This window comes from Bos indicus x Bos taurus, chromosome 11, assembly GCF_003369695.1.
Source record: "Bos indicus x Bos taurus breed Angus x Brahman F1 hybrid chromosome 11, Bos_hybrid_MaternalHap_v2.0, whole genome shotgun sequence".
Lineage (NCBI taxonomy): Eukaryota > Metazoa > Chordata > Mammalia > Artiodactyla > Bovidae > Bos > Bos indicus x Bos taurus.
The window spans coordinates 66351243-66369335 of NC_040086.1; the positions used below are offsets into that span (position 1 = coordinate 66351243).

General features: G+C 42.2%; 1 protein-coding gene across 1 annotated transcript in view; it reads right to left on the reverse strand.

The window, feature by feature from the left end:
* Positions 1-15055: 15055 nt before the first annotated feature.
* CNRIP1 (cannabinoid receptor interacting protein 1) overlaps positions 15056-18093 on the reverse strand; it is a 28127-nt gene continuing 25089 nt past the window's right edge. Inside the window, exon 3 of the mRNA XM_027555663.1 lies at positions 15056-16051. Within this exon, the coding sequence (XP_027411464.1) occupies positions 15887-16051 (165 nt within the window). The 3' untranslated portion in view covers positions 15056-15886. The remainder of the gene's footprint in view (positions 16052-18093) is intronic.

An 18093-nucleotide genomic window follows, 5' to 3' on the forward strand; every position in this document is an offset into this window, starting at 1 on the left:
GCCCTTTAGAACTGAGCTTAGACCTTGGGGATGGAAAGCGCTCTCCAGCTAATAGCTGATGGGAATTGTACCATCTCAAATTTGCTCCCTGATGACCTGACATCATTGAATTTGGAAAAGCAGAGCCAGGTTCATCCAGGGGTAGCAAAGAAAACTGTTTTCAAAAAAAAAAAAAAGAAAGAAAGGTGATTACACTCCAGGCTTTTAAATTAAGCCACAGAAGTCCCTGACTAATTATGTCATGAAAACAAGCTCCATCTCTAAGTTCCTAGGAAGAGACTGTGGTGGTGATGGTAGATTTATTCTTGTTTACTTCTTTCAACCAGTCACATTCGATAAGTTTCTGTTAAAGTAATAAAATTAGGCTCATCTTTAAAAAATTGGATGAAATATTTCAGTTTGGAAACCAAATGACACTTCATTTTCAAGGATTCATGGTCAGAGGAAAAAGAGGGTAAAAATAATCTTGACCTACAGAAAATCACAAGCCTTGGGTTGTATCCCATCCCTAACCTTCCTGACTCCAGATGTGAACAAGAGGCCAGTCAGTCCCTGAAGCACCACAGTATTTAAAAAAAGATTGTTGCGGGTGGAGCATATTGGGAGGGTCCAAGGAAAGACAAGAAGTAACTGAAGAGCATAGTCTTTATCTTTAAAAAATGTGTAATGAAAAAGTGTATACAAAGTATAAAAAGTGTATATCATTACAAAGCATGTGGATGTTTACATTCACTTTCTGCCTTGACCTTTCCTCCCCTCTTGGAGAGGACAGGGTTGGGAGGAGGAAGACTAAGGGTTCTCAGTAGTCTGTCAAATGTGGTGTAAACAGTAGTCTGTCAAATGTGGTGTAAACAGATCTTTAAACAACAAGAGCCCTTCACTAGCTTCAGAACATGATAAAGATTAAGAAGACAAGCTTCAAAAATAGATAAACCCGAGCTTGTCACTTGAAACTTTCTGTATCTGTAAAATGGAACAATAATGCTAACTTACAGGATGGTTGAGGAAATCAAATGAGACGAGATATATGAAATACCTAGCATCAGTTCTGTTCAGTTCAGTCGCTCAATCGTGTCCGACTCTTTGCAACCTCATGGATTGCAGCACGCCAGGCTGCATCCCTGTCCATCCCTGTCCATCACCACCAGGACATCACCCTGTCCATTCCCTATCCATCACCAACTCGCGGAGCCTACTCAAACTCATGTCCATAGAGTCGGTGATGCCAGCCAACCATCTCATCCTCTGTCATCCCCTTTTTCTCCCGTCTTCAATCTTTCCCAGGATCAGAGTCTTTTCAAATGAGTCAGTTCTTCACATCAGGTGGCCAAAGTTTTGGAGTTTCAGCTTCAGCATCAGTCCTTCCAATGGATATTCAGGACTGATTTCCTTTAGGATTGACTGGTTGGATCTCCCTGCAGTCCCAGAGACTCTCAAGAGTCTTCTCCAACACCACAGTTCAAAAGCATCAATTCTTCTGCACTCACGTCCAACTCTCACATCCATACATGACTACTGGAAAAACCATAGCTCTGACTAGATAGACCTTTATTCACAAAGTAATGTCTCTGCTTTTTAATATGCTGTCTAGGTTGGTCATAACTTTTCTTCCAAGGAGCAAGCATCTTTTAATTTCATCGCCGTAGTCACCATCTGCAGTGATTTTGGAGCCCGAGAAAACAAAATCTATCTCTGTTTCCATTGTTTCCCTGTCTATTTGCCATGAAGTGATGGGACCAGATGCCATGATCTTAGTTTTCTGAATGTTGAGTTTTAAGCCAAATTTTTCACTCTCCTCTTTCACTTTGATCAACAGGCTCTTTAGTTCTTCTTCACTTTCTGCCATAAGGGTGGTGTCATCTGCGTATCTGAGATTATCGATATTTCTGCCAGCAATTGTGATTTCAGCTTGTGCTTCATCTGGCCCAGCATTTCACATGATGTACTCTGCATATAAGTTAAATACGCAGGATGACAATATACAGGCTTGATGTACTCCTTTCCTGATTTGGAACCACTCTGTTGTTTCATGTCCAGTTCTAACTGTTGCTTCCTGACCTGCATACAGATTTTTCAGAAGGTGGGTCAGGTGGTCTGGTATTCCCATCTTTTTAAGAATTTTCCACAGTTTGTTGTGATCTACCCAGTCAAAGGCTGTGATGTAGTCAATAACGCAGAAGTAGATGTTATTCTGGAACTCTCTTGCTTTTTCAATGATCCAACGCACGTTGGCGATTTGATCTCTGGTTCCTCTGCCTTTTCTAAATCCATCTTCAACATCTGGAAGTTCACAGTTCACATACTGTTGAAACTTGGCTTGGAGTATTTTGAGTTTACTTTGCTAGTGTGTGAGATGAATGCAGTTGTGTGGTAGTTTGAATGTTCTTTGGCATTGCGTTTCTTTGCATGAGGTTTGGCAAACAGCAAGAGTTCAAAAGAAAAGTAGAAGAAAACCATGCATGTGTGTATACTCAGCTGTGACCGACTGTTTACAACCTGATGGACTGTGGCCCTCTTGGCTCCTCTGTCCATGGGATTTTCCAGGCAAGAATACTGGAGTGGGTTGCCATTTCCTCCTCCAGGGGGTCTTCCCATCCCAGGGATAGAACCTGCACTGTAGGTGGATTCTTTACCACTGTGCCATCTGGGAAGCCCATTATTTGGATCGTGGCTAATATTCATTTAATATCCAGTGTCCTTTGCATGGAATGTTCCTGACTCTCCCTTCTGGTATTTATCTGTGGCTCAAACAGCCACACAGGGAGTGTCAAGTACAACTCTGTAACCTTGGTGACCTTCTTTTTGGGTTTTATCCAGAGATAAACTCAGCATGGTGCCTCTGCTCGAGGGATGGGGTGAGGTTAGGGGTAAGGCAATGAGGAATCATGCCAGATTCTGTGGGGATTACAACGGGGAGCATGCCTTAGCCATGCCAGAGCCACTGCAGACACCTCTTGTCACTGCACCCTTTGGGACTGAGTTGTTTCTGTGTGCCAGGCTGGCCTCATTGGTATCCCAAAGAGAGCACATGAGTATTTTCATTGTGTCCTGCTAGACTATGCCATCTAGCAGGATTGGTGGTTTTGGAATGCAATATTTCCCTGGTAGCTCAGATGGTAGAGAATCTGCCTGCAATGCAGGTGATCCAAGTTCCATCCCTGGGTCAGGAAAAAGCCTTGGAGAAGGAAATGGCTACCCACTCCAGTATTCTTGCCTGGAGAATTCCATGGACAGAGGAGCCTGATGGGGGTCGCAAGGAATCAGACATGATTGAGCGACTAACACTTTCACTTTTCGTTGCTTTAGAACAAAGGACAACACATTAGCTAGTTCAGACCACTCAGAATAGCAAAGAAGTCCTGCTGAAAAGAGGGAAATCTCCCAGAAATGAAATGGCACATGCTGCATTATCGAGGGATGGAGAAAGAAGATAAGTGTAACGTTTCTGTCTCCTGCCCACATCAACTGAGGTGATGGAAGATGTGACTGTCCACGAGAATTAAGGGTAAGTGGATGGAAAGAGAGGCCTGGGTCTGGAATGAGGGAACCTCAGGTGATGCAGTTGCAACACAGAGAAGAGTTCGACTATTTTTATGCAGCTGATTAAGATTTGACTTGGGGGTATCATTGCAAGGTGGTGATCTGGAAATGAATGTATGTGAACAAAACTGTGTACACTTAGATTGATATGGAAAGAACATTCTTTTATTTGAAAATATTTTGATACCAATTAAATAGGAAATCCTCTTCTCACACCTAAAGAAGGAATAAAAAGGAAGCCTAAGGGCTTGCAGCCCTGAGCTCTAGTAGTTGGTGCCTTAATTTGTTTCACTCTTTGAAATTAGAAGTTGGATCCACAAACGGGTGTCATGGATGAGCTCAAGAAGCGTCAAGGCCATTCAATCTGTCCTGCCACTAGTGCCACCTAGTGGCAGCCAAGAAGATGTGTAAGCATCTTTCTAAAAGTTGCTGTAAAAAGGCGACAAAAACCTACGTCCACAGACCTCATGGTTAAGAACAAATTGAAAATGTGCAAGAATTCAGAATAAATTGTCAAGGGTTCTTCTGCTCCCTCTCCCAACCCCACTGCTCATCCTTATTAATAGTAACTTGTCTTTACTATGTATTTCCTCCAATTCTGACCTCTCTCTTTCTCCTTGTTTCTCTCTCTCTCTCTCCCAATCTACCTACCTGCCCTTAGTTTTTAAAGACAGAAATGAAATCAAACTAAATATTATGGAGTGATTTTACCACTTACCAGATATCTTTTTATTGAGTAAGTTGATTTACCATGCTGTGTTAATTTCTGCTGTACAGCAAAGTGATTCAGTCATACATATACATACATTCTTTTCCATTAGGCTTTAGCTCAGGATATTGAATGTAGTTTCCTGTGCTATATGGTAGAACCTTGTTGTTTGACTTAACAGATACCTTTAAACTTATTCCATAGCACAGCAGACTGTCACCAAACGACCCAGACATGACAATTTGCTCACAAGCTCCAGTGTTAGGTTGGCTGAAAGAGTTATGTGGGCATTGAAACTGCCTTCCCTTGGATGAGGTTCTAGACTCCAGCTGGCCATTTTCACATCTCTTCTGCCGAATCTATATCCCCTCATTTCCTTAGAGGTAGAGCTACAGCCCCTCTGCCTCTCCACCGTGTGGTCTAAGCTCTCTCTGTATTCTCACCGACCCTTAACTCCTCCTTCAGAGACCTCTCTGCCCCCACGTGCTATTGTCTCAGTTTGGCCTCCTCATCTCTCCCAATGTGGATGCTTCTCTACTCCTCTCCCTGCACCAAACAGGGAGCTCACTCTATACCACACATACCATCCTGTTACTTTATGCTTCAAATATCCCCCCGGCTCCCATTTTCTTTAGAGGAAAGCCAAAGCTGCTCAGCGTCTATGCAAAGCTCCTCGTGGTCAGGTCTAGGTCTCTCTCCTCCTCCACTATCCCCTGTGTTCCAGCCGCCCAGAATCCCTTCTTACAGAGTGGATCATATGCCTTCACCTGCCCATACCCTGTCATACCTTCTCTATGCCTCAAATGTGCTTTCTCTCATCCTCCTGAAGGGCTTCTTCTCATTGGTCAAGATGCAGCTCAAATACCATCTATGAAGCTGCCTTCCAACTCTTGCAGGCTCTTCCTCTCTCCTTGTGTGTTTTATATCACTTTCTAGCATAGCATTTTTAATTGTAATTACCTGGCAATGAGCAACTCGAACATCTATTGTAGTACTCTTTTCATTTTCTGTCCTACAGAGTAGCTGGCACATGAATGTTTGTTGAAAGAAGAATTGTACATTAAAGAGAAGGACTACCATCAAAAGACCTTAGGGCAATGGTTTCTAAACTTTCAGATAAGGATCACAAAGGTGCTTTTTTAAAGCTGAAGTATAGTTGACTTAAAATGTTGTTTAATTTCTGTACACTTTGCTATACAGCAAGGTGATTCATTTACAGTATATATATATATATGCATTCTTTTTAAAATATTCTTTTCCACTATGGTTTATCATAGGATACTGAATATAATCCTCTGTACTATGTGGTAGGACCTTGTTGTTTATCCAATCTATATACAAAAGCTTACATCTGCTAACCTCAACCTCCCACTCCATCCTGCCCCAACCCCCTCCTTCTTGGTAAACACCATGCAGATACTCTGGATCTCCTCCCAGAGAGTCCACCTAATTTGGCAGGTGTGAAAAGGTAGAGCTCAGGAATCTACATTTTAACAAGCATCTGAGATCATTCCGACGACCTATGAGAGGCCAACCCCCAGAATGCAAAGCAAATAATCTGAAAAAAAGAAACAGCAAAGAATCTTTGTTCCTGGAGATAGCATACACTGGAGAATGTGCTTATGCCCATAGGAGTTCCCTTGATGCAGTGGTTGTTGGTACTCCTGAGAATAAATGGATATTAGTATAAGCTGGAGAAAGCCACAGTGCAGTGAATTCCCTGAAGACTCTCAAGAAGCATCAGGCTCTATGCACAAGGGCTGGACTGTTTCTCTTTCAGAACAATTGTCCTCAACTCCCATCTGTTTGTTTTGTTCCAAGAGTCACTATTTAGCCAGACCCAAGCTGTTTTCATTAATATGTTGCAATTGTGAAAAGCTTCCCTTTGGATGTTCTCCAAGCATTTTAGCGGCTTTCAGCCTGTCTTCCCTTATTCCCTCAGGGAGGAACAAGTACAAGTTCACGCCAACTCATTGGAGAGGCATTGCTCAAGAGCAACTCCTGGGGCACCAGATGCAGACGGGAGGGAGAGAGTGGGAGAGCTCCCAGCCCCCTCCCTCTGTTCTATCTCCTTTCCCCACCCACCCTGCCAAATGCTCCCTGGTGTCTTCAGCAGGTGGCTCCCACCCCTGCCTTCAAGTCTGCTCAGGCAATTTCCCTCCTGAGATAAATGAGCTCCAAAAAGATTCCCAGGTTCTAGACAATGCGGAACTGCCAAGGACCACCTTGGCCAAAGCAAAAAGCCAAGACTGCAAACTCCTTGCAGAGACAAGAAGTGGACACGAATTAGGCACCTGTGTGGAGGCGGGTCTTTCAGCAGCAGATGTTCAGTGGGGGCAGAGCTCCAGTTCTCCCAGAGTCCGTTGCTGCAACCTCGGCCATAGGGATTTGCCTAGACTAACCTTGACTTCTCATTCCTGTGACTTTCCTTCTGGTGAAACTCTTCTCAGCTCTACAGACTGATTTCCTCAGATTCACTGAAGCTAACCCAGTTGAACTAACCCAGTTTCTGATTTAGGTGCTTCTCTGACCCATATTTGCTAGATTCTGCCTTCTCAGGGATTGCCTCCTTGGCTTGCCTGATCTTTAGTCTCAGGATGCCAGCCTCGATGAAGACACATAGAGGATCAGTAGCTCATCTGTGAAAAACATTGAACTCTTCTCTGATGGTTTATGAGAAACATTTCACTTGTCAGTTTTCCGTAAGGATTTATATAAATGAAGGAAAGAGGAGAGGACTGCCCTGATAGCCACCCATTGGAAGTCTGTTCAGTGGACTGCCCTCTGGAATTTTATTCCCTGATGCTTTGTAGAGACGGTTTGACTGTGACAGCTTGATTTCTAATCTCCTGGGCCTTTTTGCATCAGTGTGTTCAGGTTTTTAAAAAGTAAACATACAGTAAAACTAATGTGTTTTAGTAAAACTAATCTGTTTATGTTTGTGTGCATGTGTCTTGCATACAGTTCTATGAGTTTTAACACCTTTATAGACTCATGCAAGTATCACCACTAACAAGATACAGAACAATTCCATCACCCAAGAAACTCCCTTTGAATATCCAAGGTTTATTTTAAGGCCTTAATCACATTAAAAAACAAACAAACAAACAAACCAGGAAGTGGATAATAAGCTCCATAGAAAAGCTAAAGAAGATAATCTGTGTGCAATATTTGAACGGAATTGTCATCCCTTCATCCAAGGTTAGATTACTTCTATAGGATGAGGACAAATTCTCACGATCTCAAATTCTAAGTGGGTTCTTAGGCTGTCTTCTCAGGCAAGTTGGCTCAGTTATTCCCTCCTACTCAGACGAGCAAGAGCTACTTAGCTCAGGAAAAACATTCTTGTAATGCGAACTTGATGATTTAAAGTTACACCCATCATACCTGTTCTTCTGAGTATAACTCACATGACTCTGCAATCATTAGGCTAGAGTCATGAGACTTCTGAAAATGAGCTGTCAGTGTGATCATATTTATTCAATTTCAAGGTGTAATCCTCTAGATTTGGGGGGATATCCAGCACAGTTATATACCAATACACTCTTGCTCCATGACAAAATACAAGCACAAAGAACAAACTGTCAGAAAGTCAAGATTCCAACCAGGCTTTGAGCTTAAGAAAAAAATTTTGGTATTATAGAATCTGTGTGTGTGTGTGTGTGTGTGTGTGTATATATATATATATATATATATATATCTTTTGGTAAGAGAAAGTGACTGATAAAGCCAAAGGAAAAAACCCAGCTATTTCAGCTTTGAGAAATTCACAATGCTTCTTTGCAATTTTTCTGAACATTCAACAATATTCTTGTCAAGTAATTTTAACATTTTAAATTCTTCTTCAAGCAAGGAGTGAGGTTGCCACTAACAGCATCTTCAACAGAAAGAGAGAGTAGCTGGCCAGGGCTCTGCAGATGTTGTAGCCAAAGAAAGCCTGGACTATGTTGTGATAATAAACAAGCAGTTAATCTCAGTAGTGTTTTGCAATAGTTTCTCATTCTTCCCCCTCCAAAAAGAGAGATTGATACAGCATAGAAAGATGCATGGTGGATAGATAGAATGGATAGATAGATGAGTGATAAAGTAATCATAGCAAAATGTTAATTACAAAGTCCAGGTGATGGGTATGTGGATTTTTGCTGTCTTTGTTGTCCAGGTCTTTCCATTTTCTGTTTCAACTTTTTCACAATTAAAATTTAGGGAGAACAGTTTATTTCTCATTTATGCTCCACGTCCAATAAAGGTTGGCTAGGGCTCTGCTCTGTGTCTTCTCACATCAGGATGCAGGATGATGTATCATCTTGAAAGTGGCCAGTTGCCATGGCGAAGGAAAGAGAGCTCTGCTGGATATTGTGCAGACAGTTGGCTATTTCAGCCTGGAGGTGACTCATGTCATTTCTGCTCATTGACCTGAACTCCTCTCACATGCCCCTACCCCCGTCATGAGAGTGCAATCCTGTCACGTGCCTAGAGAGCAAAGAGCTATAAACACGTTGTGGGCAGCACAAAATGACGACCCTGACATAAATAGACTCTTTCCAAGAACCACGCACCTTAATCCTGTCATCATTAATGATACTAACATGAAAAGACATATTCACTTTAAGAAATGTCGGACAGAAAACTCAGATGCTTTTCCTTTCTCATCCACTTGCCTACTTTCAGTCTCCTTTAAAGGGAGCAGAACTAATCTGTTAAAGGCTAGTAAATCCCAAACTTCCTGCTTTTTTTTTTTTCAGCTAGTCAGCCAGCCAGCTAGCTCTTTCTAGAATCTCATTGCTTTTTTATTGAGTCAGCTCATTTTCACCAAGTTAGTCAGAATACATGGAAGTCATCCAGGGAACTTCAGAAAATCAGGAGTTAGATGGGAGCTGGTGACAGTTTTCAGAAATGGGGTCATCAAATAAAGCATTTGAATAAAGATGATTTCAGAAAAATTCTGGACTCAACATTTTAAAGGAGTCAGGAAAGACTTCATTGCTGAGATGACATTTAAGTTGGCACTCGAAGGCATCTGCTAGGTAGAAAATGGAGCAGGGCATTCCAAGCAGAGGGTACAGGCTGTGTGATGCCAAGGAAACTGAACCAGCTCTGACTATCTGAAGGAGAATCAGAGATCCACATGGCCAGAGGCTGGAGTGCCTGTCAGGATTACTGTTCTAGAACGAGACTGGGGCCAAAAATATTGTCATATTTTTCACTTGTCAGTAAATAAAATACCATGCTTTTATTTGGTATTAATACCAAATAAATACCATACTTGCTAAGAAAATATTTGAACTGTGGTGTTGGAGCAGACTCTTGAGAGTCCCTTGGACTGCAAGGAGATCCAACCAGTCCATTCTGAAGGAGATCAGCCCTGGGATTTCTTTGGAAGGAATGATGCTAACGCTGAAACTCCAGTACTTTGGCCACCTGATGCGAAGAGTTGACTCATTGGAAAAGACTCTGATGCTGGGAGGGATTGGGGGCAAGAGGAGAAGGGGACGACAGAGGGTGAGATGGCTGGATGGCATCACTGACTCGATGGATGTGAGTCTGGGTGAATTCTGGGAGTTGGTGATGGACAGGGAGGCCTGGCTTGCTGCGATTCATGGGGTCGCAAAGAGTCGGACACGACTGAGCGACTGAACTGAACTGAACTGAACTGAATGCTCTAACAGTAGTTCCTATGACTTTTAAGAGTAAAGTTTCTCTCCAAGTAATCTGTTTCTAGAGAACTGTAGGTTTCTAACTAAATACAGAGTTTCTAGGAATGGAATACTTCTATTTATTGACAATAATTTAGAGTCATCTATATCAGATCAGATCAGATCAGATCAGCCGCTCAGTCATGTCCGACTCTTTGTGACCCCATGAATCCCAGCACGCCAGGCCTCCCTGTCCATCACCAACTCCCAGAGTTCACTGAGACTCACGTCCATAGAGTCAGTGATGCCATCCAGCCATCTCATCCTCTGTCGTCCCCTTCTCCTCCTGCCCCCAATCCCTCCCAGCATCAGAGTCTTTTCCAATGAGTCAACTCTTCACATCAGGTGGCCAAAGTACTAGAGTTTCAGCTTTAGCATCATTCCTTCCAAAGAAATCCCAGGGCTGATCTCCTTCAGAATGGACTGGTTGGATCTCCTTGCAGTCCAAGGGACTCTCAAGAGTCTGCTCCAACACCACAGTTCAAAAGCGTCAATTCTTCGGCGCTCAGCTTTCTTCACAGTCCAACTCTCACATCCATACATGACCACAGGAAAAACCATAGCCTTGACTAGATGAACCTTTGTTGGCAAAGTAATGTCTCTGCTTTTGAATATGCTATCTAGATTTCATCAATCCACAGTAATTTTTTGAGGGAAAAGCATTGACCTAGTAGACTGCAAATAAAGGAAGGCAAAACCACCAGTTAAAAAAAGTAAACACTGCAGGAATGTGGGCACATGATGAAGTCATTTTAAATACAATGTGTCAGGAGGAAGGTTTTTGCATGGGACATATTATTTAATCCTAACACACTTTGGAAAGTGGATAGTAATATCACCAGTTTGCAAATGAGAAAACTGAGGAACAAATAGTTTCTTATAAAATCATCTGTTTAAGCTTGAGCGTTATTTTTCAACATCTGAGACATTGTTTTTTCCCTATAAAACAGAGATTTGACATGTGCTGCCTACCTCATAGAGCTGTTGGGAGGATTAAAAGAAATAACAAACAGAACTTTTGACATCAATCTCAACCTTTCTCTGGTTTTAAGTTTTCTGATTCGGTCCTGATGTTTACATATTATTAAGAACTGGCTCTTTGTAAAAGAGATTCTATGAAGCCTGTTGGTGGAGAAAGTCTTTCCCTAATATATCTGAAAATATACTGATTCAAACTATTTGTTTTTAAGTAATTAAAAATATTGTCTTTACATGCATTCTTCTCCTTTTCCTTCTTCTACTTCTCCTTTTCCTCCTCTCCTCCTTTCCCTCCTCTTCCCCTTCTCCTTCTTCTTCTTCCTCCTCTTCTTCCTCTTCCCCTTCTCTTTCTTCCTCTTCTTCTCCTTCTTCTCTCCTTCTCCTTCTTCATGTTTTATATAAAATCAAAGCACAAACTTTGACCATTACCCATCTATGGAGCATCTTTTTAAACACCTTCAGTTTTTCTCTTTGCATTTTAATGGTTTTAGTGGAAAATGTATTTTTTCCCCTGTCTTTTAAAATAACATCTCATGGACAGAGGAGTCTCGCAGGCTACAGTCCATGGGTCGCAAAGAGTTGAACATGACTGGGCCCAAACACACCAAGTAATAATGTTATGTGTCCGTCACAGTTAATTTTATATGCATTAACTTACTTAATCTTCACAACAACTCTTTCTTTAAGGTAAATACTGTTATTATCTCCATTTTCCAACTGAGAAAATGGAAGCAAAGAGATAGTAAGTGACTTGCCTAAGATCACACAGTTAATAAGAGGCTGAGTCAGGTTATGAATCGAGGGATCTTGGCTCCAGACTGAACTCTTAAAAAACACTGGGTCACGATGTAACATTTCTGAAGATAATGGATCACCATCCTAAATAAATCAGAGTCATGATTATGTATATCAATTTTTATTGATGTCCACAGAAACTATTGTTTAATTCAGAACTATGTCCCTATCTATTATGCTTTTTGACTTACCTTCTTTCAATATTTTTTCTCTTTGTCCTCTCTCTGTGAAAAAATTATTTTCAGTATATAAACCTACAAATTGCCATCTTTCCTCTAGTTATTCTGCTCCCAATTTTCTAAGAGCCAGAGACCAGGTCACCCTTTAAGCTAGAACTGTCTTTAAAATATGAGTCATGAGGTCTTGAGAGAAGACCTAAGCCTTTAGTGATTGGACTTTGTGACACCTGTGATGGAGATCTTCACTTTTGGGCATGTTTTCTGTCCTCAACTGGGATTCTGGATGGTTTAGATGGCTGGATAAGTGACTTCTCAATAAGCAAGGTGTCACAAAATAGAAATTCAAGGCATTTCTACTCTTCCACCTGTTCCAAAGTGTTTCAGTCATCATGGTAATTGGAAGGATGGCCTAGTTCCTCAAGCTTCTGGGTAGCCATCCGATGCTTGGAAGTAGAGAGACGTGGCTACAACTTGTATAAAAATAGCCCTTCCAGATGGTCGAGGGGCAAAGTTACAACTCAGCAGCTTGATATAGCTGAGCACTTGAATTTAGGAGTAGGAGGCGAGCTATGCCGAGAAGTAGCCAGAGAGACTGGGCTTGAGTCCAATCATAAGTAGAACAGGAGATGCCAGGAGAGATCACTTAACGTGGCAGATTAGCTGTTAAGATTTCCTGTTTACTTCATCTTCATCCTCTCCTCACCTCCCTTGATTCAACCTTACCTCCTAGCCTCAAGGGAAACACACACACACACACACACTTAAACGAAATAAGGGGTACAAAGTAGTGGTATAAACCATGAATCTTAATGTGTGTTAGAATTCCACTAGCCAGCTCATTTTAGTCACAAGCAGAATAATGGGGAACACTGAAACCCACCCAGCATGTCTCTAGGACTCGGACCCCCCAGCTTCTGGGTCGGAGTTCATCTTCTCTCTCTTTGGTGGGAGGGTGTGTCCAGTGATATGGGCCATATTTCCCCCAGCCCTACCTTAAGTCATTCCAAACTCAAAACTGGAAGCCTCTAGTTAGAAAAAAAACAAAAACATGGAAAATGACCAAAGTCACGATACTGCTTCTACCTCTCAAAACAAATACTAAGGCTCTGATGAATGAGTCACTAGCTTGTTTCCCAAATGAGAATACTGACTCAGCAAATGTTTCAACAGGCTAAGATATGTGGTTTTCACATTTACTCCACCTTCTAATAACTCTGCATTTCCCCTGAATATTCTGGAAGAAAACTTAAGCCTCTGCCTGTAGTAAATCTATTACTTTAAATATCTCAATGTTTGAAGTCAAGTGTTAACTTTTAAAACACAGTAATTAGGAATGGATTAATGCTAACATGTAGCAGCAGTTGTAACAGACACTGCCATTTTTGAAAAACAAGAGAATTGAGAAGCATACTCTTCTCTTTTAATACCACTCACGATTAGCCCAAATCCAAGGCATTGCTGGGCCCTGCTGGCAGTCCAGCCTCATTGCAGGTAAGTAACATACAGGTGCAGAAGTTCCGCGGCCAGTCTTCCAAATTCATTTCTACAACAGTCCCAGGCTTCCCTGAAAGCTCAGTTGGTAAAGAATCTACCTGCAATGCAGGAGACCCCGGTTCAATTCCTGGGTTGGGAAGATCTCCTGGAGAAGGCATAGGCTACCCATTCCAGTATTCTTGGGCTTCCTTTGTGGCTCAGCTGGTAAAGAATCCGCCTGCAATGTAAGAGACCTGGGTTCAGTCACTGGGTTGGGAAGATCCCCTGGAGATGGGAAAGGCTCCCCACTCCAGTATTCTGGCCTGGAGGATTCCATGGACTGCATAGAGTCGGACACAACTGAGTGAATTTCACTTTCACTTTTCATTCTTACATGGAAGGTTCACAGGCAGCAAGAAACAAATCCCCAACTAACTTTTTCCAACCCAGTAGGATTTGTGCTTCCCAAGTGAACATTACATATTGTTACCAAGTGGTAAGTTACTTTTCTTTTCTCCCTCATCTATGTGCAAATATATTTATATATATTAAAAAAAATTTTTTGGCCACACTGCATGGCATGTGGGATCCTAGTTCCCTGACCAGGGATCAAACCCAAGCCCTCCTGCATTAGAAGCACAGAGTCTTAACCACTGGACAGTCAGGGAATTTCCATTAAGTCACTTTTCAAGAGAATGGTTCTTTGCCTTTTAGAGATTTATCCTCAACCTGCATGGATATTGGCTTTGTGCCAGGTGTCTTGCAGTATCTGGGAGCAGGCAAGGAGGCCTCTACCTTATTGGACACGCACAGTTACAGAGCCACATCCTCAAACAGCTCAGCTACATGGCTGGCTGATGGGGGACTGGTCACCCTGGAAGAAGGAATGGAGACAAGGAGAGGGACATTTTTTGACTGTTCACCAAGAACTCAAGCCTGCGTTTGCTTTGTTGGAGCCAGCTGGAGTATTCCCTGTGTAAGGGTCAGAATTGATCAATGAGTAAGTGTGCTAATTCTACTCCAGGTATATCCCCCTGGCCTTGCAACATATGTGGAGATCTTGTAACAGAGAAAAATAAACTTGGCTTCATATGGGATCTGTTCCTTTAGCTCCAATCTTTGTGTTCTGTTGCCTGTGCTTTGTCATGCTGGCTCTGTACTTTTGTAAAAGAATGTGGCCTACAGTCTGAAATACACAGGAAAGCCCATTCTCAAGGCTCTGACCTTTCAAAGTGTACCAGTTTTCTAATCAGAGAGAGATCAAAGTGTACCAGTTTTCTAATCAGAGAGAGATTAAAAGGTTGCAGAACATAGAGAATAACATTTGTTTTGTTGGAGGTTTGCAGAACACCATGACCTGACCTATGCAGACAGCTGCAAGTAAAATGACTCCGACATAAAGAAGTTTGCAACAATCAGCCACGTTTCCTCCCTTTTTAGTATTCTGAAGGATGCCTGAATTCAACTCAGGTAAGATGGTTCTTTGGGACACTAGTCCACCATCTTCTTGGGTTGCTGGCTTTCCAAATGAAGTTCTATTCTTTGACCCGACACGTCATCTCTTGATTTATTGACCTGTCATGCAGTTAGCAGTACCAGTTTGGACTCGGGAACAGTCTTAGTAGAGCTGACCTGAAGCAGAGGTCTACCTGCTGAACATTGCCCAAACTAAGAAGGTAAGTCAAGGATGATTTTCAATATCTTTATTAAGAAATATCAAAAGTTGATTACATTTCCATACACAGTTTTACAAAGTTCAAGTGGAGGGGAATGTAGGGAGGCCATCAGTATGCCTGTTTGGACACTACAATCACTTACCAAAAAGGTGACCTTGTCACTTTTGGTCATCTTAACAGTGGTCCACACAAGCTCTCTCCCACTTTCACTAGGCCACAGCACAATACATTACTTGGGTTTTACTAAGTTATAAATCCTTAAACATTTGTCCTTTTCTTCTGTCATTATCCTTCCCTGAAAAAGCCAAGCTGTTTGTAGAAAGCACAACACTTGAGTCCCATTGACTGCTGTTTGCATCACATTTTCACAAAGCCTGCTTTGAGAGTTGGAAAACATTGCAAGTTACATGTTACCACAGCACACTTGGGATGGAACCCACACACATTGTTATTTTTTATTTAACATTTAACAAAAAAGAGGGAAGCACTCAACTTGGAAACAAAACAGCACAGTCATCATTGGAGAAGTTAAGTGCCGGACAGGGCCTGAAGATTCCAGGAAGCTCCTCCAAGAGGTCACCAGGGTGACCAGGAACAACTGGAGGCAGGGATATCAATACAGAATACAGAAAGAGAGCCCCTTAGGGAGGGAACATCACAATCTTTTGTGTCAGGGATACTGAATCAAAGGGAATTACACTTTCAAAAATAATCGGGGCTAATGGGTCCTTGGCACCCGACAGGACACAGCAGTGGTGTGGTGTGCCTCGGTGAAGGCTTGTGCTGGGTTGTCTAAAGTGGATCTCTGAAGAGACTGTCCAGCAGCATCAGAAAGTGCTGTCTTCAGAGGAAGGACTCCTTATTCACCCACATGAGACTGCGGGTCTCGTTGGGCTTGCACTCATACTCAATGACAGAGAAGGGACTTCCCCACTGGCAGTGATCTCGCTTGTGGTAATTGTAGAACTTGACCTGCCACATCGTCTCGAAGGTCCCAATGTCAGTGAACTGAGGGAAGAGAAGCACACCCCATCAAAAACTCATTCTGCCACTAGCAGTAGACAGCTGATGTTCGTGGGAGAGGTGTTAATAGGGAAGAACAAATCTGACTCCATTTTAGAGCTGTTTCTTTTACTTTAACCTTCACATTCTATTGTTTTTGCTTCGAGGTAAGAATGTTACCTGAAATACACAGGATAGCCAATTTTCAAGGTTCTGACTTTTAAGAGTACACTTTTCTACTCATATGGAGGTAAAATGTTGCAGAACAGAGAGTAACATTCATCTTGTTGGAGGTTTCCGGTAACGTTGTGACCTGACCGATGTGGACTGCTGCAAGAACAAAGGAAGCCTGCGCCAAGAGGTTTGCAACGACTAACTCTCCTCCCTACACTCTGCCCCCTTGCGTTTTAGTAACCAGTATAATTACTCCAGGCTCCTGTGATAAAAGCTTAGGCCTTTTACTCTAACGAAGGATCTTCCTCTGTTACAAGAGAGATTTTCCTGAAAAGCTATCTGTAAGTCATTTATTTCTCTATAAAATCATATTCCCATTGCACTTATTGCATTTGCTATGATATTGCCTTTAATAAAAATAACTCCCCAAATGTATATGTTTCCCAAATTTAAGTTCTGGAAATGACTCTTAGAATCTCAGAATTTCAGAGCTTGCCACAGAAGGGAGATTGGGAAGAGAAGAGAGGGAATGGTGTTTACTGATTGTTTTTGGTTTCTATTTCAAAAAACAGTTGTACAAAATAACGTGTGTATAACATGACTAAACATAACATACAACTGCCCTCCCATCATTAATTTCAACTCCAGGAAAACCTATTTTATTGAAAGCATTTCCTTGTTAAAGACGCTAACTTTCAAGTACTATTGTTTATAAGCCATGCCCATGCCTCAGGTTTTGATTATACATTATCCAAAGCCACAGTTGAGTACCTACTGTGTGCCTTGCACATAGAAAAATTTGTATAAGGGATGCTCCTTGTTCCCAAGAAATTTGCCTTCTTCTTCCAGAAGACAGGCCCTGAAAACACTGCACAGAATCCTCCAGAGTCATGAGCACACAATTCTCATGTAGCTGAGAAGAGGGTACAGAATACCCTAGAGGCCACTGGGCAGGGGCTCAAGTGGCCTGCAGGGTAGCCTGACCCTGCCACCATCTCCTGGAGCTATTTAGGGGACCTGGCATTAAATAGCATGATGCCTGTTGTTATTTTCTCCTCTGACCCTCCCTTGTCATGGGAGGAGACAGGCACTGACTTAGTAGGGTTCTTAGACTTGTCAGGAGCCAGAAGACGTGGAGGGGGGAGGGCAGGGAGCAATAGGAGCCTTCTGCTTGCGGCTGCCACAGGGGGAGGGTGATCAGGTGCTTCCCAGATAGCTTTCCAAGATGCTTTCAAAATTATATCCTGCACCATTGCCTCATCTTGTTAATCTGATCCCAAAACAAGGTTTGGCTTGCCTTTGGAAAATTTGCTTGACTTGTAACAGTGGATGATGTACCTCGAGTCCACAAATCTTCTCTCAGCTAAGAAAATGAAGTCTCTCTTTTTAGAAAGGAATGACTTAAAGACCTGTGCACAAATATGCAGCTTTATTCACAAAAGCCCTAGACTGGAATCAACCCAAATGTTCCATCATTTACCTGCTGATAGACACATTTTGGTATATCTATTAATATAAAAAGGCTTTTTACTTAACAATAAAATAGAACATACTGATTCAGGCAGCAATAAGGTTGGATTTCAAAGTCATGCTGAGCAAAAGAATCCAGACCCCAAAGAATATATGTACTATATGATTCCATATATGTTTGTACATATATATGTGTATCTATATAGTTTATAGTGATAGAATGCCAGGCTCCTCTGTCATGGAGTTTTCCAGGCCAGAATACTGGAGTGGGTTGCCAGTTCCTACTCCAGGGGATCTCCCTGACTCAGGGATTGAAACTGCATCTCTTGTGTGTCCTGCACTGCAGGTGGATTCTTTACCTGCTGAGCCATCAGGGAAGCCCCAGAATATAATCTATGCTGAGA